General features: G+C 35.5%; 2 protein-coding genes across 2 annotated transcripts; both read left to right on the forward strand.

Moving 5' to 3' along the window:
- The first annotated feature begins 37 nt into the window (after nt 1-37).
- LOC140879719 (ferredoxin-dependent glutamate synthase, chloroplastic-like) lies at nt 38-19,596 on the forward strand. Its single transcript, XM_073283575.1, has 33 exons — nt 38-553; nt 2,960-3,272; nt 3,703-4,145; nt 4,225-4,356; nt 4,633-4,731; nt 4,930-5,000; nt 6,000-6,096; nt 6,258-6,350; nt 6,967-7,112; nt 9,062-9,221; nt 9,534-9,644; nt 9,805-10,020; nt 10,613-10,770; nt 11,348-11,477; nt 12,902-12,960; nt 13,075-13,180; nt 13,804-13,900; nt 14,048-14,163; nt 14,386-14,583; nt 14,987-15,097; nt 15,209-15,448; nt 15,545-15,643; nt 16,027-16,122; nt 16,251-16,448; nt 16,552-16,626; nt 16,903-17,031; nt 17,114-17,212; nt 17,433-17,575; nt 17,666-17,759; nt 18,177-18,415; nt 18,515-18,593; nt 18,734-18,817; nt 18,956-19,596. The coding sequence occupies exons 1-33, from the start codon at nt 257-259 to the stop codon at nt 19,115-19,117; spliced, it is 4,890 nt and encodes a 1,629-aa protein (XP_073139676.1). The 5' UTR covers nt 38-256; the 3' UTR covers nt 19,118-19,596.
- A 2,835-nt stretch (nt 19,597-22,431) lies between these two features.
- LOC140878200 (uncharacterized) lies at nt 22,432-23,514 on the forward strand. The gene is made up of 2 exons (XM_073281810.1): nt 22,432-23,020; nt 23,192-23,514. Exons 1-2 carry the CDS (start codon nt 22,432-22,434, stop codon nt 23,512-23,514), a joined length of 912 nt encoding a protein of 303 aa, XP_073137911.1.
- Nucleotides 23,515-26,608: the final 3,094 nt, after the last annotated feature.

Genomic DNA, 26,608 nt, shown 5'->3' on the forward strand with positions numbered 1-26,608 from the left:
TATGTAATCAACACGCAGGCGTAGAAAAAAAAACACACATATGAATGAGGGGACAAAGTCGAAAAGCGTAGGCCAAGAAATATTATGAATTAGACGCGGGTGGCTCCCAAGCGTTCCTTCTCTATCTCGTAAGCCACATTCCTCACACACACACAACACTTCCTCATCTGCTCTGTACACGGTCCTCAAAAACTGCAACCTTTTTTTGTATTGCACATATATAGTCGCTGTGCGTGTGTGTGGAGATTGATGAAAGATGTCTGTATACTCCGCCTGTCAAGTTGCGCAGTCTGTGAAACTCTTCGCGGGAAACAACGTCGGCGGATGTAGGAAAGATTTGGTTTTTGTGGATTTTGTGGGATTGTATGGTGGCAAGAACTCGAAGACAATCCGGAGTCATCGAAGGAAAGTTAGCTGTGGTGTGAATAGTGGGCATGTTCAGAGGAATCTGCTTGTTTTGAGGAAGAACTGGGTTTCCTCCGTTAAGTCAGTTCTCGATGTTGAACGTGTTAATAATGCACCACGAAGACAGTCTTCTGATCTGAAACCGAAGGTGGGTGTTGACTCGCTGTCTGTGTGTTTGTGTGCGTTGGAATTGTTTTTCATATAATTGATTTCTTGGACTTCGGATGACTGTTGTCCAAGCGCATGTTCCCATTTTTACGTGCAATTGGTTTTAAATATCCGGACTTGTGAATCTTCAGTGAAATTCTTGCAGGATTACCGCTATGGGTCGTGATGGTAGTTAGTTAAGTTTTTTCCTCTTTTCCTTTTCTTTTACCTCATTGTTCTAAATTTTCCGGAGTATTGCGGAGGGGAGAATTGAAGGTGTTCGATGGGTTGACTTTGATTTCTATCCCCTTTTGTTGTGTGTATACTTGATAGTGTTCCTAGCTTGTATTGCTGTTGTGCACTGAAACATTGGTCTGTGAAAGTCATTCTGACACTCACCTTCTTCTTCTTTTTTTTTTTTTTTTTTTTCTCGTTTTGATAAATGATAGGTTGACTTCTTGAATTCAATAATTTCTCTGAACTTTCCGTGTGTTGTGCGAGTTCAATATGATCGATTCTGAAAGCTATGCTGATACTCATCTTACTTCATTCTATGGTGATTGCATTGCTGATAGCATAAATTTTTCTCTTGTTCTGACGACATAGTTCGTTTTATATGAATTTGGTTTTATGTATCAGTGGGTTGACTTTCATGCTAAGTTGTCAAGTTCAGCCTTTTTTGGCTTTACTTAATTGTATCATCTGGGAGAATATGAAATGGTTTTGATTGCTCCTTTAGCATATTATTTGATAATTTTGGAGGACAGCAGGTTTCTGGTTTACTTTTTGTCTCACCGGCAGAAGGATGCAAATAGGTGATTGTATATTGTGTAAATAGAATTGCGTGATGCGATTGAAGAGATTTGGGATAAGATCAAACTGAGAGTAGCAGTGTGGTTACATAGTTTAAATGATTTCCAAGCTTTTGCGATTTCAGATTTGTATAGGGGTTGGAGTATGGTTTTGAATTAGCATAATCTTCATATTAGACCCCTAGACTAACTCGTGGACCTCTGGTCCACATTTGTATGTAACTTTTAATTCTTTTACCTATTAATAACATGACATTTGTTTCTGATAAAAAAAAAAGAATTGCGTGATGCTGTTGACTGCTCTCAACTTATACTTTTTCCATGTGTGTGTTTTAGGACTTTTCTTCCGTTCCCAGTGAAATACATATCTTTAGATACATAGCTGATTCATAAGATGGCTTTTGAAGCTTCAACTAGGCATATGTTTGGGGCTGATTGGGTAACACAATCGAGAGTATGACTTGATCAAAATCTTAGCTTGCTCTATGGGATGGTGTGTAGAAGAAGAGGAAAGGACATAAACAACAAAATTTAAACTGCAGTGATGGTGAAGAGTAAAAAATCAACTGGGATTTTCCCCACTATCTAATTCTCTGTGGCTTCATTTCAAGCGGTATAAAAATACTTGAAAAGAATTTGAATTTTGGTGCTAAGGACGATACATGTGAAAACTGCACTAAACTTCTAAGTTTTTGGAATGAACTAAACGTAGCACTCGCCTATACCTCTCAGCTTAAAAAAGGAAAAATAAGAGGCAATGTCACTAGTTGAGATGTTAGAAGAAAACAAGGATAATGGATGATTCTTGGTGACGGTGAAATTTGATTGAATGTGTGGGAGCTTTTAGTTATCGTAGGGAATTTTTCATGCGATCACCCATCTTCGAAGAAGATGTGGTGCGATCCCCAGGCAAACGCGTCAGACAGGAAGGAAGCATCTCTTATCCAATCTAGTAGCTATTGAAACTATCAAGCCTTTTGGGGAGGAGGCAAGACTAAGAGCCAGACTGGAAGAGTCAAGATATGGTGTCAAAGAATCAAGTAGGTCTGGTCTCAATTTCTTTCATTTCCTCGCGCAACAGGCGGGCAGCAGGGGCCTTGTTCTCAGATTTGACGACTGATGAACCGATGGAATTTCCTGTTCTGTATACTTTTTTGTGTAAGCTGAACTATGAAGTGCCTGCCACCAGGCGTTGGTAAATGATTTGGTTTTTAATTGTTTCAGTTGTAGACACGTATATCTTTGTACTTTCTTGTTAAATGTTTTGTTAACTTGCATAAATTTCCATGCCAGGTTTCAACATCCTCTATTTTCAAGTCACTTTCACACTTCCAAGCATTTAATTAGCTATCCGTAAATTGTTTACATGTAATTACAAAGTTTTATTTTATTTCAATTATATTACTTGTTTGTTATTTACTGTTCTCTATCATATGAATATGTGATATTTCGAAAAATTGAAAGGAAAAAAGGTAGATGATGGTAGAACTACACAGTCCATTTATTGGGGCTTGCGATTGTTGTTTCCTCTTGATGCTTGCTATGGTTTGTTATATGGTGCTATTTATCTTCACAACTATGTTTCTACTTTTTAGGCTGCAAACTTGGAGGATATTATATCTGAAAGAGGGGCTTGTGGAGTTGGATTCATAGCCAATTTGGACAATAAAGCATCATATGAAATTGTCAAGGATGCTCTTACCGCACTAGGATGCATGGAACATCGTGGGGGTTGTGGGGCAGATAATGACTCTGGTGATGGTTCTGGAGTGATGACTTCAATTCCCTGGGATCTTTTTAACAGCTGGGCCAGTGAACAAGGGATGGCTGCCTTTGATCAAATGCACACTGGTGTTGGAATGGTTTTTCTTCCGAAGGACGATGCCCTGTTGGAACAAGCACAGACAGGTCTGTCAAAAGTGGTGCCTAACTCTGGTCAACTAATGGCTTAAAGTATTGTAATGTTTCATTATAATAAATGGGTGCTATATTGATTAATCTATTGAATGTTGCTTGTGATGACACATGGGTTTTCCGAATTTCTAAGTTCCCATTTTTCGCAACATTGGCATGACATAGGAAATGATGACATAGAATAGCCATTGTGTCATTGTCCAAATTTGAAATTTTAATATTTTGCTATAGTTATATAGTTCAGTATGATCATACATGATACGGCAAATATCAATGCTACATGTGTTTGGTTGAAACTCTCATTGGGCTTGTTGCATGTTTCTTGAGGGACAGGCTAGTAAAGTTAAATGAAAATGTTTTTTTTTGGGAGCTTTTTTCCTTTGCACAGGCCATCAGTCATGAACTCTTGTATCTCCTTATGCAGTTATTATGAATATATTTAAACAAGAAGGTCTTCAAGTGCTTGGATGGAGGTCAGTACCTGTAGATACTTCTGTTGTTGGCTACTATGCTACAAAAACCATGCCAAATATAATGCAGCTTTTTGTCCAAATTTCCAAAGAAGAAAATGTTGATGACATTGAAAGAGAACTGTTTATCTGTCGGAAGTTGATTGAAAGAGCAGTAGCCTTAGAAACTTGGGGAAGTGAACTATACTTTTGCTCGTTATCCAATCAAACTATGGTTTACAAGGGAATGCTTCGGTCAGTGGTTCTTGGCCGGTTTTATCTTGATCTACAGAATCATCTTTATAAATCCCCTTTTGCTATCTATCACCGTAGATACAGTACAAATACCAGTCCTAGATGGCCGCTCGCTCAACCAATGAGGTTCCTTGGTCATAATGGAGAGATCAATACCATACAGGTGATAATTTTTTAAGCCGCGATTCTTTGTCACGAATTACCTGTTTGTTCAGTGTACTGAGGTTGAGATTGCTATGTAGGGGAACTTAAACTGGATGCAGTCTAGGGAGACTTCATTGAAGTCACCTGTCTGGCGTGGCCGTGAAAACGAACTCCGCCCTTTTGGAAATCCAAAGGCATCTGACTCTGCAAATCTTGACAGTGCTGCAGAAGTATGGCCTTTAACTTTTAACTTTTCATTCACGTTAGATTTTCCTCAAACTACAGAAAGTTAATACTGCAATTCGCGGTGATCTTATCAGAAAACCTGTTATTTGTTTGAAGAATATTTTGCCGATAATTATTTGAGCAAAGCTTCAATGCCCCTTATTGTTCAGTTGAATCTGTTTTGATGTGTGGATTTCATTTCAATCTACAGCAATATCTTATGTACTATGCTGTGTAATATTTCATTGCTACTTTATCGTTGTTACTTATGTTGTATATAGTTACTGATAAGAAGCGGCCGCGCACCTGAGGAAGCTCTGATGCTTCTTGTCCCTGAGGCATACAAAAATCATCCTACATTGATGATCAAATATCCTGAGGTACTTTATTTTTCAGACATTTGTAAGTATGTTTGGCTTTCGTGGTATTGGCTACCGCATCACTTTTCTGATTTTTTTTTTCTTCAAAGTGTTGCCATGGTGACCAGATTAGATCGTTTTTCTAGTTTCACACCTCTGTTACTGTTAATTTGATCCATTACTGTTGGTAATAGTGACTTGTGATTCTTTTGGCTTCAGATTGTTGATTTTTATGATTACTACAAGGGTCAAATGGAAGCATGGGATGGACCTGCTTTGCTGTTATTCAGGTGAGATTCCTAAATGTTGGTTTCATAATGATAACAATGGATGTGTTAACAAATTTAAAGTTATCGGAGGATTTTTATCATGCTTGTGAAATTATTTAACCGTCCAGTGACATAAGTTTTCTGAAAGATATCACTAGTTGTTTAAGGGGATCTAGAATTTCGACAACTATGATATAGAATACAAAGAAAACTGCCTTAATTGTATGCAATGAGATCTTATCAGTAGATAAAATCCTCAAACAGAAATCTGAAAGGAATTCTAATTCATTATTGTGGCTAGTTCTGAAGGACGAGTGATTGGGTGTCTCGCAGTAACACCATTAGTAGTAGTAACTTATTTAACATGTTTCTCTATTTCATATGTTTCTCATTATTAGAATTTGAAACGTTTCCTAAAATTTTATATCCTCTGTCTCAGCACTCTTATAACCACTGTTTGTATTTGAAATCACTGAAGACCCGCGATCTTCTTGATCTATTAATTTCTTCACCTTTTGTATGCTTGATGTTTCATGATAATGAAAAATTTTACTGAATCCATCCCCTTGTTGGCTGTGGATCTCAAGTTAATCAAATTGTTCGGTGTTAATTCCTTCACTTTTGGCTTTGAATTTCATCTTATCTACCTGAGGAAAAACCAAATACATAAAAGATTATTGGAAAAAGTAACAAAAAGCATGTAATAGTCTGATAGAGAAAATCCTCTTATTATTTTTCTTGCACCATCCCTTTTGGGGTTTGATTGTTAATAAGTACTGTACAATGAGATGATATCGTTAATCAGGTACCATCTGATTCCCTAAAACAAAATCTCTAATATGTCGACAGCTAATTGGCCGTGAGATGTTTGGATGGTGCCAATGTTGGTATAAAGCAGAGGGTGATTATTAAATTTTGCAGTAATCTAGTTACATACTAGCATTTAACAAGTAACATCTTTTTTCTATTCGGCATTCCTCATTTTTATGTTATTGCTTTTCTTTGTGCCATTTATTTCAGCGACGGAAAAACAGTGGGAGCTTGTCTTGATCGCAATGGATTGCGTCCTGCTAGATATTGGCGGACAAAAGACAATGTTGTCTATGTTGCCTCTGAGGTCTGTTGGCTTTCTTGAACTGCTTACGAAGTGCCATTTGATCTTTCTTGAATTGCTTTCGTCATCATCTTTGTGTTTTTTTTTGTACCTGTAATTTATAAATAGCCAGTAATGATCACATAACATCCTAATCTAATCCTATTTTCTTGATTATTGTCTAGGTAGGGGTTCTACCAACAGATGATTCAAAAGTTATAATGAAAGGGCGTTTAGGCCCTGGAATGATGATTACAGTCGATCTACCAACTGGTCAGGTTTGTACTATAAAATGCATCTAGGTGTGAATGGTGCTACGATATATTTGTTTTCACAGTTAAATCAACTGTCATAGTTTTGCTCAAATAACTGATTTGTTATGTTGTTTAAGTTGAGTTGAGTAGCTTGTTGACTTCTCAGCGGCCTTCATGTAGATATCTTTAGGTGATCGCATTGTGTAGGATGTTTGTTGACGTACAATTCTGTGAAGATCCATATCTCACCGCTGCTTCCGTTGATATCTTTCCATTTGCTTAAATGAATTTTGCCAGAACCGGTATCTCTGGCACAGTTTGTTCTAAAAATTACTTCCATCCTGATGTTGAATGAATTCCCTGCGTGGCTGTGTGTCTGTGACTCACGAATGTTCGTAATCTCATAAAGTTTGAATGTTTTGCATGTCCAGAAATCGGGGTTTTGTTTTTTTGTTTTTTTAACTCTCCTCTTTCTTTTTTCTCTTTGTTTTGTGGAGTGCATGTCATTGTGATAACTGTACAAAGTGTAACTGTAATTTGATTTTCATAGTTTTGACTTTTTGTAATAATTACTGATTCCGGAGGCTATAATATACAGAGTTATAATTTGCTTTGCGATTGAATTTTTATTATTTTGTAGGTGTTTGAGAATACTGAGGTCAAAAAGCGAGTTGCACTCTCAAATCCTTATGGAAAATGGGTGAATGAAAATCTTCGAGCTCTTAAGCCTGCAAACTTTCTTGCAGTGACACTCATGGACAATGAAACAATATTAAGACGTCAGCAGTGAGTCTCCAAGTTTTATTCTATGGATTTGGTGTTTGAGATCCTGATGTTGACGCCTCTTCATTCTTTTGAAAAGCATATTAGTGACTTGGACTTGGATGATTTCTCTTTCTACTACTCAGCTAATTCTATCCAACAAAAAGAAAATAAATAATGTTTTTTTGTTTTTATTTTTTTATTTTCTGGGTAGCAAATGTAGTGTATAAACAGGCCCCAATTGTTTCTTTCTATCCTTTAGCGCATAAAACATGAACATCAGTTTGAGGACACGATGTTTAATGGATTGGTTTGATCCAGAACCTTTTAACTTAGTTCTGGGTCAAACCAGATCCGATATTCTAATTGAATCAGATTATATTTTAGAAACTTGTTCTGGAACCAGATGTAATACTGTTCTGAACCCGTTACAATCTGATCTGGAACCTGTTGGTGTTATTAATTTATTATTGCATTGCAATTATGATAAGGAAATAGCTTATCACAATAATTTTTTTGATTATTTTTATGCCAAACATTATTTTAAATTTTTAACCATATTTTTTTTATTGTTTTAAAACATATTTGAGTGTTTTGTTGTTTAATTAATAATTGTCGCTTGTAATTCCAAACATAAGAAATAATAAGTTTAATTTTTGAGTACGGTGTTTGGTGAGTGATATATTAGGTATGTATTGATTGAAAATAAAGTATTGATTCCAATCTGGTCTCAACCCGGTTATAAACACTTCCGATGTGGTCAACAATCCAGTCAAATCCTGTTCAATCCATTTCGATCTAGCCCGGTTTCGGATTGTGTATATATCCAATCTAGAAAATCTGAAACCGCGCCTACCTGGTATGCTATCGGATTGGTCAAATTTCCTATTCTTTACACCTTGAACTAGTTAATCTGGTCCAATTCCAATTTAATTCGGTGCCCGTAACATGCATAGTTTGAGGCGCGGATGAAGAAAGATTATAGAGGAACTTGAACTTGAACTGAAGAGAACCCTAATAGAACTTTTACTAATTTTATTTGATCGAGCCTTAGTTCCTAATTTTGGGAACACATGATCTATTATCAAGTGACAAAGAAGATTGACTGTATATTTAGTTGAGAATCCTTCAGCTAAGAATAGCTATATGTATAGGTGCTCTAATCTTTTGATTATTGAACTCTACAAGATTCTGAACACTTTTTTCTAAGAGACTTAACTTCACTCCCTATAGTCACTGATCAATAATTCTTTGTGCATCACATTTTTCATCTATCACGTCTAGGAGTTATCTCGTGATCCTGTTGATGTTGAATGGGTTTTTCTGGAGCCTGACATTTTCGGTACACTGGAGTAGGGTGTTTGGAAGTGCATGTGAATGGAGACTCTGGATAATTTAAATGCTTCAGTGACTAATGTAGCATCACCCACAATAATATTTGGCATTTTGGCAGATTAGTATGATTGAATGATCGAATACCTTTCCCCCCTCATGGTTTCGTTCATGACATGAAAAAAATGGATTGGTTACTTGTTGATTTAGGATGCACTACATGCTTATGACTTATGAGCACCAACAACCTGTTTATCATGAAAGGAACTTACTGTGGCATGACATTTTTCAACCTTCTCAGACAGAATTAGTGGAAATGCATATGTATTCTCCAATGATTATTCATTTTGTGTTTATTAGTGCTCATGGCATTTGTTGGGACAGAAGTGCTCATGGAACTAATGAGAATAAATGGATGTTATAGAGAGAATCGATTACATAATCCACTTTCTGACTCGTATATTCCCACCTTCTGCGGAAATTTGAGTCTGTTTGAGACACAACACTGAAATATCTCAAAAAGAATAATTTCTAACATGAAAAACTCCTTTCGCCTTTTGTGTAGGATCAATGTGATTTTGTGTTATGTGTTGATTTCCATACCGAACATTATCTCTCTCCTCGGTTTTAAAATATAATAGGGCTTATGGATATTCTAGTGAAGACGTTCAAATGGTGATAGAATCAATGGCTGCTCAAGGGAAGGAGCCTACATTTTGCATGGGGGATGATATTCCATTGGCAGTATTGTCTAGAAAGCCACATATGCTTTTTGATTACTTTAAACAACGATTTGCGCAGGTTTGTGATATTTTCTTAAACCTTCTGTGTACACTGTCCGATTTAGATGTAGTTTTAGACTTCTATGAGAACATTAAATCTGATGAACCATCTAATTGCTCTTTTCATGATGTTTATTACATTATCAACTTTTGCATCCTCTTATATGGTGCCTGTTTTTCCATGCCAGTTATTGTACCATGGTTTTTGGAGTTTTTAATGATTCTTATCCGGAATTTTGTTATATTTTCTTTTTATAATAGTCTTATCGGTGTTGGAATGCTTGATGTTCTTTGGCTGATTTTGGGCGCTCTTTATATGTGTACAAACTAGGTTACAAATCCCGCTATAGATCCTTTGAGGGAAGGATTGGTTATGTCTCTTGAAATCAATCTTGGAAAGCGAGGAAACATATTGCAAATTGGTCCAGAGAATGCATCTCAGGTACTTCGGCGGTCCTCTGTTTTCATGATGATTCTACTCATTTTTTTATCGGAAAGATATATGTATTGCTCTTATTCTCTTCAATCATTTTGATTATCCTCCACACGTCTTTCGCCTGCAATTAGACAATGAGAATGTTGTAAAGATTTTCATTTGCCAGGTGATTTTGCCGAGCCCTGTGCTAAATGAAGGAGAACTTGAGTCTTTGTTGAAAGATGCACTCTTGAAACCACAAGTTTTACCTACATTTTTTGAAATACGGAAAGGTATTGAAGGTTCACTTGAGAAAACACTGTGCAAGCTTTGTGAAGCTGCTGATGAAGCTGTCAGAAATGGCTCCCAGCTTCTTATTCTTTCCGACAGGTCTGATGAGCTGGTACGTAACCTTCTGTTATGATGTGCTGTTACCTTTTTTTATTATTTACAGTATCATTAAAATGCCTGCTCTTTTCACACTTTCATGTCTGACTAAAAACTTCGGCATTTGAATGGCGGTACTTGCATTTTTTTTCTTTTTCCATTCAGTAAGAAAATCATTTTTGAAATTCTTGCTTTAAGTAGTATGAATATGTGGGATTCCCCTCTTTGTTTTATGTTTTCTTCATGAAGTACTTAATATGTAAATGCTAAGGAACTTATTGAAAAAAATTGCAGCAAATTTGAGGTGATTATTAGCCATATAGTATAGGAAAAGAAAATGTTAACAGCCCAAATTGATGGGGAGTAAAGGTGTCTCAAGTTTTATGGATCCTAAAGTTTGATCTATATTCTCTCCTTTCAAACGTTTTTTCCATGGGATTATCCCACTCATTCATCATAATAATAGGTTCTATCACATCAGCAGTCAGCCCTGTGGTTAACTTGTGTTCCCATGTGTTTGTTCTTTATTTTTGGGGGAGGCTTTCTAGTTCTTATTTTACAAGTATTATAATGGTCAACTTAGCATTATAATGCTTCGTTTTCTTCAGAATGCAACTCAGCCTGCAATTCCAATACTTCTTGCTGTTGGTGCTGTTCACCAGCATCTGATTCAGAATGGACTGAGAATGCAAGCTTCCATTGTCGCCGATACTGCACAGTGCTTCAGCACTCATCAGTTTGCCTGCTTGATTGGATATGGTGCAAGGTTACCATAATTTTCTGTTATCTGCTTCCATTTATGACATTACTCTGGATAATGTAGTTACAGATCATGCTAAATTGTCCGCGCGGCTCTTCGATTTCTTTTATAACTTGTGTTTTTGACGGTGTTCCTGACTTATGGGACAAAAATGCAGACATGTCTATTATTTGATAAAATTTTCATCAAGTTTAAGTCACATGTCCAATATTACTTAAGATGATTATTTATATGGATTAGAGTATCATAAAGGTTTTCTTCGTCTTGTCCTTGAGAGATATTTCTATTTACAATTTTTTGTTGTTGAGATGCTCAAAAAGCAGAAGTATTTCTTGTGTCAAGTTGTTAAATTTCGATCTCCAATAATATTTGACAAGATGTCTAAACTCGGTTGAGACAATCTTATCCAAAATAAGTTGTTGATTCCTTGATGCCATTAATTCAGTTATCCCCACTTACCCTCCTTCCAACTTAAATACTTGTAGTTTCTTTTCTTCTTGTTCTTTGATTTTCTTAGTTATTTCTTCAACTTGTCAGTGCGTGGATTAGGCAGTTTATTGTCCTTATTCCTGTATCTATACAGTGCTGTATGCCCCTACTTGGCACTGGAAACATGTCGTCAATGGCGATTGAGCACTAAAACTGTGAATCTGATGCGGAATGGAAAAATGCCATCTGTGACTATTGAACAGGCTCAAAAGAATTTTTGCAAGGTTTGTACAGCAGTTCTGGTTATACAACTTATAGACAAATTTCGGTCTCAGCTTTTGACCACTTTATATCTTGTTCCCCAGAAGTTGAACAATGTTTTAAAAAAAGAAAGAAAGAGTTGCGTACTACTTGAGTTGGCAGCTGTTACACTATGGTCAAATTCTAGAAATTGATGTTCTTATGTATTTTTGAAGCTTTTCTGAAGGTTTGTGATAATTTTCATCTAAAAAAAGAAAATAATTGGGTTAATCTTTGTACTCTTTCTCATTGATTACATCCTTCTTTAAATAGCTACAGATAAAAAAATCATAATCCTAATATTCAAGGCATGAAGATTTAATCTAATCTAATCTAATCTAATCTATTCTAATCTAATCTAATCTATTCTAATCATTTCAACACTGAAGTTTGGCCATAAATATTGATGAGGTCCATTTTGTGAACATAAAATTCAAATGCATGTTCTGTCAGCCCTTTAGTGAGTAGATCAGCTAGTTGTTGTGATGCAGGGACATATTTCAATGTTGATGTTGCCTCCCTCCAGTTTTTCTTAATAAAACGTTGATCTACGTCAAGATGTTTGGTTCTATTATGGTGACAGGATTGTGAGCTATGCTATTTGTCACAATAGTTTCATAGGATTTCCAAATCCTACCTTCAGTTCTTCCATTACTCTCTTAATCCAAATAAGTTCACATATTCCACGAGTCATGGCCCTATATTCTGCCTCAGCACTGCGTCTATCCACAATGGATTTTTTTTTGCTACACCATGTTACCAAATTTCCCCACAAAAGAGTACAATATCCGGATGTTGATTTTCGATCATCAATAGCTTCTGTCCAATCTGCATCAGTAAATCTTTTATACACCAGTCATTGGTTTTAGAAAAGAATAAACCTTTGTCCAGGTGTTTGCTTCAAATATCTAGAATGCAATACACAGCATTGAGATAACCTTGACAAGGAGAATGCATGTTTTGGCTGACTAGGCTAGCTGCAAAATCTGGCTTGTATGTGAAAGATAGACAAGTCTTCAAACAAGGTGTTGATAGTTACCCTTGTCAACAGCGCCTCCTTCCATCATCTTTTCTTTATTGTCTAGCTCGATTGGAGTCTTGCTTGGTTCGCATCCTAGCATACCAGTTTCTTCCAAGAGCAGAAAGTAATTGGGTTAACCACAATACTCTTTCTCATCGATTACATCCCTCTTTAAATAGTTAACAACATCATAATCCCAAGATTTAAGGCATGATTTATTCTAATCTAATCTGATCAAATCATTTCAACAGTTCATAATTTTGTCAAGGTTCATTTTCAATTAGACGCCTGTTTCGTATGCTTGAAGTTTTTTTTTTTTTTTTTTTTTTAAAAAAAAAATTTTGTTTCACCATATTGATTGGGAAATTGTCGCAAGTTCTATTTCAGGCAGTGAAATCTGGCCTTTTAAAAATTCTCTCGAAAATGGGAATCTCGCTGCTCTCCAGGTATGCTCACATTTTTGGGCATTTTGGCGTTGCAATTACTAACCTTCCCAGTTGTTGCATCCCTATATTTCTATTTTCGGAACTCCTATTCTAAACTATTGTACCTGGATTTAGTTATTGTGGTGCTCAGATATTTGAAATCTATGGATTGGGCAAAGATTTAGTGGACATTGCTTTTTGTGGGAGCCCATCAAGCATTGGTGGATTGACGTTGGATGAGGTAATAAACCTGATAGGAATGACCGAATAAGGCATGTGTGAAGTTTTGTTGCTTAAGTTTCACAGTTGAAACAATGCTATTAAATTGGCTTGGTTCTTTTGTATACGACAGGTTGGGACCACTGAAAAGTTTTACATTATTTCTCACTATTTTATGCCCCATGTCTCAGTATTTCGTTTCATGGTGCTGTGTGCTTTTGAATATTTGATTATCCCATTGAATGCAAAATATGAAAATCCAGTTATTATATACTTGATGATATGCTCTTTCACATTTAAATTTTATACTTGCGCATTTGTGCACAAGAAGATTTTGTCAGTGACTCAAAAGTGCACTTCTTTGTTGACTCAGATCTGGATATTGTACTTCATTGTTTTCAAGCATGCGAAAAATTGAGAACTGCTTAATGCATGTTGCGCAATGTTTCTAAACTTAGATATAGGCTGATAAATGCTGTGGTGATTAGAAGAAACTTTAAATTTATTTTTCCGTATGACTAAGGCTTGGTTTGACTTTATACAGACTCTCATATGCATGAGCGCATACACCTAGAACTTCTCTTGTTTATGTATCTAGAACACTGCAAATGGTTTCCAGACCTTTTATTCATTTTTGTTTTGCAGTTGGCAAGGGAAACTTTGTCGTTTTGGGTTAAGGCGTTCTCTGAAGATACGGCAAAAAGACTTGAAAATTTTGGGTTCATACAATTTAGGCCAGGAGGTACTTTATTGCAAACAAGTCCAGCTGTTTTTATAAAACATTTATGTTTTCTATTTTCACACACACTGCAATTTGTGTTCTCATTGTCCAAAATCATCTTTTACCTTAAAAGTTGCTAAACAATTTTTTCTTGTTTCAAAACCAAAGGTGAATATCATGGTAACAATCCAGAGATGTCAAAGCTGCTTCATAAAGCCGTGAGACAAAAAAATGAAACTGCATATAATATTTACCAGCAGCATCTGGCTAACCGACCTGTGAATGTGAGTTCCATCTATTATATGCATGTATTTCTTACAGAGTCTTGATTTCAAGAGTATCCCTGTTGAAACAGTGGAAAACATAATAATTTATCTGTCATCCTCCGATTCAGTTTACTGGAAGATGTGGAATGTGTTGTTTGGACACCTTTATCCCTCTAACTGGGCTGTTGTTTGTGTACATGATCAATAATTAATGACAACGAATCTATTTACGGATTCCAGGTGCTTAGAGATCTACTTGAATTTAAAAGTGATCGTTCCCCAATCCCTGTTGGAAGAGTTGAGCCTGCTTCATCTATTGTTGAGCGATTTTGCACCGGTGGCATGTCACTTGGAGCCATTTCCAGGGAAACTCATGAAGCAATTGCTATTGCAATGAATAGATTGGGTGGAAAATCTAATTCAGGAGAAGGGGGTGAGGTAAATAACTTTATAGTTGTGCATGGCTGTTATTTAGTGTTTAACATATAGGTTGTATCCAGCTAAAGATGACTCCTAACACTGATTGATTGCAATATAAATCACATGGAATTAAGAAATATCAATTGAGCCTTGCCAAGAAAATAAAAATAAATTTGAGGACCAAAATTTTTATATGTTAATTGCATATAGCACATCACATGTTTTCATTTTAACAGTTTTCGTTTAATCTTGGCCATTCCATCGGATGTGGCTGACTGCAGATCGTGGTGGTTAATATTGATTTCTGAAGATTTCTATCAGACAAAATGAAAAATTAATCTCAGATAACTTTGATATTATTTGTTCCCCACTTGTAAATATGTTCTGTTGCTCAGTGGTATAAAGTTTCATCTTCATCTAGGATCCAATTCGCTGGAGTCCACTTACCGATGTTGTGGATGGGTACTCACCAACATTGCCACACCTTAAAGGTCTTCAAAATGGTGACACTGCTACAAGTGCTATCAAACAGGTCTTATTGCATCTATGCCACACTTTACATTCATACTTCATCGGCACATATACAGCCTAAAGAATAGCATTTTTCTGCGATGACTAAAATAATTGTAATTTGAGGTTTCAGGTAGCTTCAGGTCGCTTTGGTGTCACTCCAACATTCTTGGCCAATGCTGATCAACTAGAAATCAAAATTGCTCAAGGTGCCAAACCAGGTGAAGGAGGCCAACTTCCAGGGAAAAAAGTTAGTGCATATATTGCGAGATTAAGGAATTCAAAACCTGGTGTCCCACTCATATCTCCTCCTCCACACCACGATATTTATTCTATCGAGGATCTTGCTCAATTGATTTATGATCTTCATCAGGTGATGTGCTTGTTGGAGGGAATATATTCTGTTTTTACTTGTGTGGACTTATGATATCCTGGAACGTTCGGTTTATAAAGGTATTCAAATGTACAGGTCAACCCCAAGGCTAAAGTATCTGTAAAACTTGTGGGAGAAGCTGGTATTGGTACAGTAGCTTCTGGAGTTGCAAAGGGTAATGCTGATATTATACAGGTACGTATTGACAACTAGAAAAATATCTCTACTATTTTGAAGTTGAAGTAGAAAGTCAGCCTTCTTTTGGCCACCATCTGGTAATTGGCTGGAAGGAAATGGTTTTTGATTTGAGTTGGCTTGATACATATTGTTTGTTTATTCACATATTTGAGTGAGTTTTAGGGATGTTGATTACTATTTTCTTTTAATACCTATTTTCATTTGTTTTGTGAACTTAGTTAAATGCTATGACTTTACCTGGTAATATAGCAATTATTTCTCTTGGAGTAATTAGGAACAGTCTTTTATGAGAACTTTTTTTTATATAAAAATATTTTTACACTTTTCAGTGCTTTCTGTAATAAGATGAAATTCAGAAGCATGCTTGATCTTGTCTTCAGATATCAGGACATGATGGTGGAACTGGAGCCAGCCCTGTAAGTTCAATCAAGCATGCTGGTGGTCCTTGGGAACTTGGCCTTACTGAATCAAACCAGGTACTTTTAACTCTTTGAGGCACTCTTCTCCTTTTGCGATCTATGCGCCAAATTGATGGATTTAATTTGGTATTAGACCTTTTGTTTTGGTGTGTGTTGCATCATCTGTCATCATAAATCTTCTCCAGATGCTCATTGCAAATGGGCTCAGAGAAAGGGTCATACTCAGGGTTGATGGTGGCTTCAAAAGCGGATTTGACGTCCTTATGGCTGCAACAATGGGTGCTGATGAATATGGATTTGGTTCAGTAGCTATGATTGCCACTGGCTGCGTAATGGCTCGAATTTGCCATACGAATAATTGTCCCGTCGGTGTTGCCAGTCAGGTAACTAGAATTTCTAGATAAAGTCGTTTTTTTAAATTAACCCTGCTCGACCTCCCCAACATTTTGTCCCCAGCTTAGATTGCTTCAAATAATTTTTTGGCAGAGAGAAGAGCTAAGAGCTCGTTTTCCTGGTGTCCCTGGAGACCTTGTCAACTACTTCTTATATGTTGCAGAAGAGGTATTAGTGCCCTCAGTAAATGATATATTGTTCAAGATGCTTGAGTTTTTGTATTCATCAGGTTTCCTGGATGCTGTGCCTTTACTTTTAAAATGTTTACATACTTGGTTCCTTGCATATTTGAATGAATATTTACCCCTTATATTTTTCCATGATGATCAAGTCGAGACCATATTGCATATGCTTGCTAAATTGCATCCTTTTGTGATCAAGAATAGATCCTTTTGTGACTGCTTATATGCTTGGGCTGATTCTTTATGAATAATCTTTCGACAGGTAAGAGGCATGCTGGCGCAACTCGGCTACGAGAAACTGGATGACATTATTGGCCACACGGAACTACTTAAACCTCGTGATATTTCATTGATGAAGACTCAGCATCTTGATCTTAGTTATTTCCTTTCTGTGAGTATTCAATAAATAGTGCAATCCATTATCCCGTGGTTAATACTATATCTTTGTATGCTAATTTTGCGCTGTGTTTCAGAGTGTCGGATTACCAAAATGGAGCAGCACTATGATTAGGAATCAGGAAGTTCACAGTAATGGTCCTGTTCTGGATGATACATTGCTTTTGGACCCAGAGGTAGCTGTTTCTCCATTAGTTTCAATGGACGATTGTTTCTAATCTGAGAGAACTAAAGCTCAATCAATTTCGCCATTTGTTTATATTTTCTGTTAAAAAGCCTCTACGCAACTTTTTATATTTGCTTTGACCCATTTCCTTGTGATTTCGATTATGGATCATCCCCAAGAATTTGATTCCGTAAAATTTTGAACATGGAATATTTCATTTCGCTCTACAGATAGCAGCGGCTATTGACAATGAAACAGTTGTGCATAAATCTGTAAAAATATACAATGTGGATAGGGCAGTTTGTGGGCGTATAGCTGGTGTAATTGCAAAGAGATATGGAGACACTGGTTTCGCTGGGCAGCTAAATATCACGTAAAGCAATTGCCATGGATAGTTCTTATATTCAATCAATATTTTGCTGGACACTGAAACTTATGGTGTAATTCTTACATATATCTGCAGATTCACTGGAAGTGCAGGGCAATCATTTGCCTGTTTTTTGTCTCCAGGAATGAATATCAGACTAATTGGAGAAGCTAATGACTACGTAGGGAAGGTAAGCTGTTCCATTTTATGGATGGCTAATAACACCTTTGTTAAACGTTGCTATAGCAAGAACACCATGAATGTGGCACATTTTGTCGTAAAAAGATATAGTTATTTCTGGAAACTTAGGAATCCTTTTGGTTTTGAGAATCGAACTTATTTTGATCAAGAGTCAGTTCTAATAATTGCCTTAAAGTTTAGAATCTCTGCTCGTTCAACTCTGATTTTTCAAGAAATGAAATCAATGTTCAGCCACCCTGTTTCAAGAGATGAACACAATGATAACCTTTTTGCTGCAGCTCTCTTCTTTCATCTACATTTTTTCACATTGATGTGAAAACTGAAACTTGACCTTTTTTCTTTAATGGAAATGCATTGAAATGTTGATATTATACCTGGTTTAGTATCTAAAATACATTGCTTTAAGGGTATGGCTGGAGGTGAATTGGTTGTGACTCCAGTTGAAAATACTGGGTTCACTCCAGAGGATGCAACCATCATAGGAAACACGTGTTTGTATGGAGCAACAGGTGGTCAGATCTTTGCTCGAGGAAAAGCTGGGGAACGTTTTGCTGTGAGGAACTCACTTGCTGAAGCTGTGGTGGAAGGCACTGGTGATCACTGTTGTGAATACATGACAGGAGGTTGTGTGGTTGTCCTCGGAAAGTGAGTGTTCACTCTGTATATATCCATCCTCAAATGATTTCATATTTTGTCCATGAAAATTTTCAAGATCCCGAGTTATACTCCGTGTTGCTTTTTCAGGGTGGGTAGAAACGTAGCAGCTGGTATGACTGGAGGTTTAGCTTACATTCTTGATGAGGATGATACCCTCATCCCCAAGGTTTGCAATGTTTACTTTCTTTTAACTTGGTAAATGGTAATGTACCTCACCTGAAAATTCATTCTACAAATTTGGTGAATTGTATGAAGCCCTCCACTAAATTTTTACTCTCTCGATGATACCATGAAAATTGGTGACAGGTGAACATGGAAATAGTCAAGATCCAAAGAGTGGTTGCTCCAGTTGGTCAAATGCAGCTTAAAAGCCTCATTAAAGCCCATGTTGTAAGTAAATCTCATATTTCCCATGGATCTTTCTTTGCCTCATCATCATGTCCACAAAGACAAAAGTTATATTGTGCTCGCCTAATGGCGCCACATCATCGTTGCCGCCATTTTTCTGATATAGTTCTTCATATGTAGGAAAAAACTGGTAGCAGCAAAGGTGCAGACATTCTAAAAGAGTGGGACAAGTATTTGCCACTGTTTTGGCAGTTGGTGCCCCCTAGCGAAGAAGACACTCCAGAAGCTTGTGCTGATTTTGAGCAGGCATCTGCTGGAAAGGTCACTTTGCAATCTGCTTGAGAGAAAAAAATGTTGCAAGTTGTGGACCTGCATCAGTGGAAAAAGTTGGATTCTTTGGAAAACTTCATCCAATCTTTTTTGGAATGATGCACACTAGTCGGGATGGAGTATTGGTTATCGGAGGGCTGATGCACAGAAATTCTACTTCTAGGTGGGATTGGTTAGGTCGGTTGTACAGTGTTGGCGCACGAAAAAGCTTACACATATTATTATATGGTAAAAGGATTGCATTTCTCAGATTTTCCATTAGCATTTATTTATTGAGGGGCTATTTGTTTTTAATATTGGTGATAGTATTTGTATGCATGCATCTGAATAAACTTATGTCCCTCTTTTTTATTTTTTTCCCCAATATTCGTGATAGTATTTCGATGCCATATGTTGTGTTACGACCACAAAATGCACAGCGGATAAATGGGCAGACTCAATTTTAAAGTTGGTAAAGACATAGCAAAAGCAAAGATAATATTTTTAGTTCAGATGTTTGTCGGTTATCTTTAGGATTTTTTTTTGCCGAGAAGATATTTATTATAATTGAATTTCAATCTCGAGATCTCGTCTCAACAAATTTTGATGTAGATTATGATTTAGTGAGATTGTTAGCGAATTTTAAATATTATAATGTTTAAATATTAGAATTGTCTTTTTTTGTTTTAAACTTGAAATGCATTATCCACACTAAAAACTTTTGAAGGCACTAACATGAAGCTTATTTTTCATGATGTGATTGCTTTTGTAGTGTGTATAATTTTTAAAATCATTAGATAAATTAGCAATCAAATCATCATTGAAAAAAATCACGTCTAAAATTAAAGAAAATAATATATATATATATATATATATATATATAGTTATTTTCACCAAACACCTATGTGAAATATTAAAAATGCACATTTTTTTCTTGTGAAATTTTAATAGGCATCTTCAACCTTGACTTTTTAAAAAATTAGCACACTCGCCCTTTTAAATGAGTGATTGTTGCGCACGCGCCCCTCATGCGACTGGGCAAATATTTTGATATTTTTTGTATCAAATAACCCTGTGAAATATTAAAAATACATATTTGACCCATGTGAAATAATTTTTAAATTTATTCAATCCATAATACATAATTTTTATTAAAATCTAATTATATTTAGCAAACATTTTTCGTTTTATTAATTTTATTTTTAATTTTAAATTTATTATGATTATATAATTGTTTTCTAAAAAATATTTTTATTTTATCTTGTTATAATTATATTATTAAACTTTTTTTTTGTTTCCAACTTCTCCATTAAAAATGCATTCATAAACGAAATTTAAATACCTAAAAGCACCAAAATATTAAATCAAAATGATAAGCGCATGATATGTACCAAACATTTTTAATTTTATTTTTTTTTATTTTTTATTTTAAATTTATAATTTATAATTAATTTATTTTTAAAAAAATTATTATTTTATCTCGTTATCATTATTTTATCAAATCACTTCGTGTTTTCAACTTTTTCATTAAACATGATTCATAAATAAAGATTTAAATATTTAAAAATACTAAAACATTGAACCAAATGATAAGTTCATGAATGTTATTTTTTCGATTTAGAATTATATAAGCATGTTATTTTTTATTATTTATTACAAATTGTGCAATGCATATTCTCGAAAAATTTAAAATTTAGTTCAATAATATATAGTCTTAAATCAAAAAAGCAATATGTTTGAACTTATAAGTTTAGTTCAATATTTTGGTACTTGAAATTATTTAAATCTCGTTTATTAATGCATGTTTAATGAAGAAGTTGAAAATGAATTTAATAAAATAATGATAACAAGATAAAATAATAAAAATTTTTAGAAAAAAATTATATAATCATTATAAATTTAAATTTAAAAATAAAATTAATAAAACAAAAGTTTGTAAAGAGGAGATGACCTAGATCATGCTAGGTTCGAGCTATGACCGTGCGGCGACATGGCATGGCACATATATAACTTTTTGGACAAAATAAATTAGTAATTTATTTATTTTGCTACCGGAAATTAATTATTTTGCTTTCGTAGAGTTGTATCTGAACCTGTGCGTTGTTCAGACGAATGTGCGCGTCCTCTCGACAAAACGTTCTCGTCCCCTCGGCCGAATCTGTATCCAAAAGTTGCGACTGTCCGAGGCATCTTTCCAACGCCTATAAATAGACTCCATCTGCATTCATTTCAATTCGCTCATTTCATTCATCTCTTCTTCTCTTCTTGTTGCATACTTCTACAGAGTTTCTTAAACTCTCTTGTTCGAAGTTCTTTCGGTTTGCAGTGCTACTACTCAAAGTTGTTCAGCGTTCTATCTTTTGAAAAATTTTGCAAGTATCTCGTTTGCACACAGACGGGCCAAATTTATCTTAAAGATAGAAAGTTCAACTCTCGGCTCGCTGTTGTTGATCGTCCGCTGTTGATTGCACACGGAATGTTTTGTAACAAGTTTAAGACAGATTTTGTTTCATTGTCATCAATGGCTTCAGTTACGACTATGGTGTCCTTCGCTCCAGCACATGCCGAGAAACAGAAAAGTTCTTCGGTACTGATTTCAAGACATGGAAACAAAAGATGTTGTTTTACCTCACGACGCTTCACCTTGCAAGGTACTTAAGAGAAGTTGTTGCTGTTTCGGCAGAAGATGCAGACTCACAAGCAAAGTTGAGCTAAGGGGTTGGGGCCCAAAGGGGATACCCAAGTTTTTAAAGGGGAGATGACCTAGATCATGCTAGGTTCAAACTATGACCGCGCGGCACCGTCGTCCTTCCAACGGCACAACACAGATCGAGCTTGGGATTTGGCACGTATATAAATTTTTGGACAAAATAAATTAGTAACTTATTTATTTTGCTACCAAAAATTAATTGGTTTGCTTTTGTAGAGTTGTGTTCGAACCTGTGCGTTGTTCATACGAGAATGTGTACATCATCTCGACAGGACGTTCGTCCCCTCGACCAAATCTGTATCCAAAAGTTGCGACTGTCTGAGTAATCTTTCCAACGCTTATAAATAGTTGCTCAGCGTTCTATCTTATGAGACATTTTGCAATTATCCCGTTAGCACCTAGGCGGGCCAAATCTGTCTTAAAGATAGAGAGTTCAAATCTCGTCTAACTGTTGTTGATCGTCCGCTGTTGATTGCACACTGAATATTTTGTAACAAGTTTAAGAAAGATTTTGTTTCATTTCATCAATGGCTTCAGTTCCAACTACTGTCTCCTCTGCTCCAGCACATGCAGAGTAACAAAAAAGTTCTCCGGTACTGATTTCAAGAAATGGCAACATAAGATGTTGTTTTACCTCATGGCGCTTCACCTTGCGAGGTACTTAAGAGAAGTTGTTGTTGTTCCGACAGAAGATGCAGACTCACAAGCAAAGTCTGCTTTCGAGGCATGGTCTCATAGCGACTTCTTGTGTTGGAACTATATATTGAATGGGTTGCATAATACACTTTACAGTGTATACTTTGCGACAAAAACTACTAAGGAACTTTGGGAGTCCTTGGAAAAGAAATATAAAACAGAGGATGCATACACAAAGAAATTTGTAGTCGGAAGGTTCCTCGAATTCAAGATGGTTGATACCAAAACGGTGATAAACCAAGTGCAAGAATTTCAAATCATCCTCCATGACATAATGACCGAAGGGATGGTGTTAAGTGAATCCTTCCAAGTTGCTGCTTTGATCGAGAAGCTAACGCCTTTGTGGAAGGAATTTAAGAACTACTTGAAGCATAAATGCAAAGAAATGGTGCTCAAAGACTTAATCGTCAAGCTGGAAATTGAGGAAGACAATCGCAATTTGGAGATTAAAAACGGGAAGATGCCTACGGAAGCAAAGGTAAATTTAGTGGAGCCAAACTGTACCAAGAAAAGAAATCAATTTGGAAAAGGTCCAAAGCAAGAGAAAAATAAGAAATGAAAATGAATTTATTGGAATTGTGGAAAAACGAACTACAAAGCCAAAGATTGTCGCTTACCAAAGAAGGACAATAAAAATCGGGCAAATGTTATGGAACACAAGTCCGTGCCTGTTGATTTTTTTGAATTGGATCTATCAACAGTGGTATTCGAGGCTAACATGGTAGATCATCTACGAGAATGGTGGATTGAAACTGAAGCAATCCGACATGTCTGTGCTGACAAGGAGTTATTCTCGAAGTATCTCTACATGGGTAACAATGCAACTTCTAACGTCTTTGTCTTAGGCAAAGTGGTTCTCAAGATGACTTCGAGAAATGAGCTTACTCTTATTGATGTCCTTCATGTTTCCGACATAAGGAAAAATCTTGTATCAGGTTATAAGCTTATTAAGTCCGGATTCAGAATAGTGTTTGAAGCCGGCAAAATTGTAATCATGAAACATAGACAGTTCCTAGGGAAATGATACATAGAAAAAAGACTGCTCAAGATGAAATTAATGAATGTACTTCACAAATTTGAAAGCAATAAAATTAATGATTCGAATTATTTGGTTGAGTGTTCTAGTTTATGACATACTAGATTAGGACATGTTAACATCAACACTTTGAGGAAAATCAGAAAATTTAATCTTATTCCAATGACTAAGATTGATTTAAAACACAAATGCGAAGTATGTGTTGAAGCTAAATTAACTAAAGTACCTTTCACACGGTGAAAAAAAGTACAACACCTCTAGAACTAATTCACAGTCATATTTGTGACTTAAAGTTTCTACAAACTAGAGGTGGGAAAAAGTATTTTATTACATCTATTAATGATTGTACTAGATTCTGTTACGTGTTTATTTTAAGAAGCAAAGATGAAGCTCTAAAAACCTTTAAAACCTATAAAAATGAAGTTAAAAATCAACTGGGCAAACAAATCAAAAGGATTCGTAGTGATAAAGAAGGCGAATATGTAGCTCCGTTTGAAGAATTTTGCAATGAATCTGGCATTATTCATCAAATTACTGTTCCATATTCACCACAATCTAATGGTATCGCAAAAAAGAAAAACCGTACTTAAGGAGATGATGAATGTTATGCTAATAAGTTATGGATTACCCCAAAACTTGTGGGGGAAAGCAATACTTTTGGAAAACCATATTCTTAACAAAATACCACATAGAAGTAAGAACGAAACTCCTTACGAATTGTGGAAATGACATAAGTCTTCATACAAATATTTGAAAGTGTGAGGTGTTTGGCTAAAGTAGAAATACCTAATAAAAAACAAGTGAAGATTGAACCTAAGACTGTGGATTGAATCTTTATTGGTGTTGTGTGTTTTTCGCTCGCAAGCACACGATTTTCAAGTTATAATATAGAAATTAAGTCCAAGTCGATCCCACAAAGAATGAACACAATGATATTATATCAAATATTTGTAACTAATCGAATCCTAATCCTATGTAGAGCTACGAAAATGGGTTTGAATTTAATAAAACTAAAATATGCAAGAAATAAAAATAATTAACCACGAGTTCACGAGACAGAAATTCAATAAGCGATAAATGCTAGAGGTTCAACTTCACTTGACTGTCCACCACAATGTATTTTTAATGATTGTTAATTATAAATTTTTCTAATTTATTAGCCAAAAATCCCTATTATTTTCTATTACATCTCTTGAGTGTCAAGCATAAATTCATATTCAATAACCAACTCGATACGTCTATCTAAGTTCAATTATTAAATCCGTTAAAAAGCACAAGAATTCTTCTAATGACTTCTATGGAGTTATATGCCTCTCAAACAATATAAACACCAAAGATATATTTTCCTATGTCATATTCAAAATCTCATATCTCGAGTGATAGATTCTAAACAAAATATCATTGAATTTATGTCCAGTAAATTAAAAGCATTAAAATCAGAAAAACACTAATAAACCATACGAAGAATTCAAATATATAAATCAAAATACTCAAATCATAGTTTCCAGTCAAAATCCGTCAACCTCTAGACTAATAAATTAGTTCATAACACAATTTAAAATCAAACAAAACATGTTGTTCCAACAATTCATAAAACTAGAAAAATATAGAGTTCAACAAAAAATTAGAACGAAGTAGAATTAAACCTTTCTGTCTCCAGATGTCGTCGTCTTCAGTCCTCGTACTGAATTCTCGAGCTCTTTCGGAATCCAAAATCTCTCTAGCCGTCCTTTTCTCTAAATTCCTCTCTAAACCCTCGTATCCCTCAAAATAAGATATAAAATTATTTTTTAAACTCGATTAAAGACTTTCCAAATTTTAGGAGACTACGCAGCGCTGTAGCGCCCGACAAATTTTCTCAACAGCGCTGGAGCTCTAAGTAAGAGGCATTGTAGCGCTAAAAGCTTTGAATTTTTCACCCTGAAACTCTCTGTCTAGCGTTGGAGCGCTAGAATTAATGGCGCTGGGGCGCAAGCTTGCTCACTTTGGAATTTCATTTTCAGCTCTTTTATTCACCTCCTTTTGAATTTTTTTCATCAAATAATATATAAATATCACTCAAATTCATGAAACCAACACAAACAACAAGAAAAACACATAATATCGCTCAAAACATAACAAAAGCCAAGCTAATTCCTATAAAATATGCCAATGAGGTCTTGGCCTAGTGGTCAAGACTGAGGCTCTGAGACCACGAGGTCTCAGGTTTGATTTTCGCTGACTGCGGGTTAGTTTTCTAATTTATTTAGGTTGATTTAGTTACTTTCTTAGCTCGAGACAAGCACGTCTCGAGTTCATGGTTAAGTCTTGTCGGTTGTGTGCAGACAATTTCATTCTTTAGCGTTACAATTTGATGTAATTTGATATCCAATGTACTTGTACTAAAAAAAAATTCCTATAAAATATATGTAAAAAAATTGCACTTATCAATTGGATATGCAAACAATAGTAGTGCACAAGTCGGTAATTCCTGATATACATGAAAATACGATAATAGAATCAATGAATGCTGCATTTTTTGAGAACGTCTTTCCTTGTAATGAAGGGAAAGAAAAGATCTCTCTCAAAAGAGTTCATGGATACACAAATGAGAAAACTCATGACAGTGAAGAACCAAGGCGTAGTAAAAGTGCTAAGATATCCAAAACGTTCGGTCCTGATTTTCTTAGTTATGCTATAGAAAATAATCCAAGGACCTTAAGCGTAGCGCTATCTAGTCCAGACACTCCGCTTTGGAAAGAGGCCATAAAAAGCAAAATAGATTTCATCATGCAAAATCATACTTGAGAATTAGTATATCTCCCACCGGGAAGCAAACTTTTAGGATGCAAATGGATCCTAAAAATAAAATACAAAGCTGATGGATCGGTAAAAAATAAAAAGCAAGGTTAATGGCTAAATGATTTAGACAAAAAAGTGTTGGATTTCTTCAACGCGTATTCACTTGTTATGAGAATAATGCCTATTTGAAAACTTATAGCAATTGCTGCTTTAAATAATCTCAAAATTCATCAAATTGATGTAAAGACGACCTTTTTAAACGATGAGTTAGAAAAAGAAATATATATAAAAAAACCTGAAG

Source organism: Henckelia pumila, chromosome 2, assembly GCF_033568475.1.
Source record: "Henckelia pumila isolate YLH828 chromosome 2, ASM3356847v2, whole genome shotgun sequence".
Classification (NCBI taxonomy): Eukaryota; Viridiplantae; Streptophyta; class Magnoliopsida; order Lamiales; family Gesneriaceae; genus Henckelia; species Henckelia pumila.

What these genes read in the sequence shown, in the direction of transcription:
- LOC140878200 (XM_073281810.1), top strand. Translation starts at nt 22,432, where the DNA reads ATGGCGCTTCACCTTGCGAGGTACTTAAGAGAAGTTGTTGTTGTTCCG. An exon ending in AAGAAATCAATTTGGAAAAG is followed by an intron (nt 23,021 to 23,191) that starts GTCCAAAGCAAG and finishes ATCTATCAACAG; the next exon opens with TGGTATTCGAGGCTAACATG.
- LOC140879719 (XM_073283575.1), top strand. Translation starts at nt 257, where the DNA reads ATGTCTGTATACTCCGCCTGTCAAGTTGCGCAGTCTGTGAAACTCTTC. An exon ending in CATACAATTTAGGCCAGGAG is followed by an intron (nt 13,901 to 14,047) that starts GTACTTTATTGC and finishes TCAAAACCAAAG; the next exon opens with GTGAATATCATGGTAACAAT. An exon ending in CCGTCGGTGTTGCCAGTCAG is followed by an intron (nt 16,449 to 16,551) that starts GTAACTAGAATT and finishes ATTTTTTGGCAG; the next exon opens with AGAGAAGAGCTAAGAGCTCG.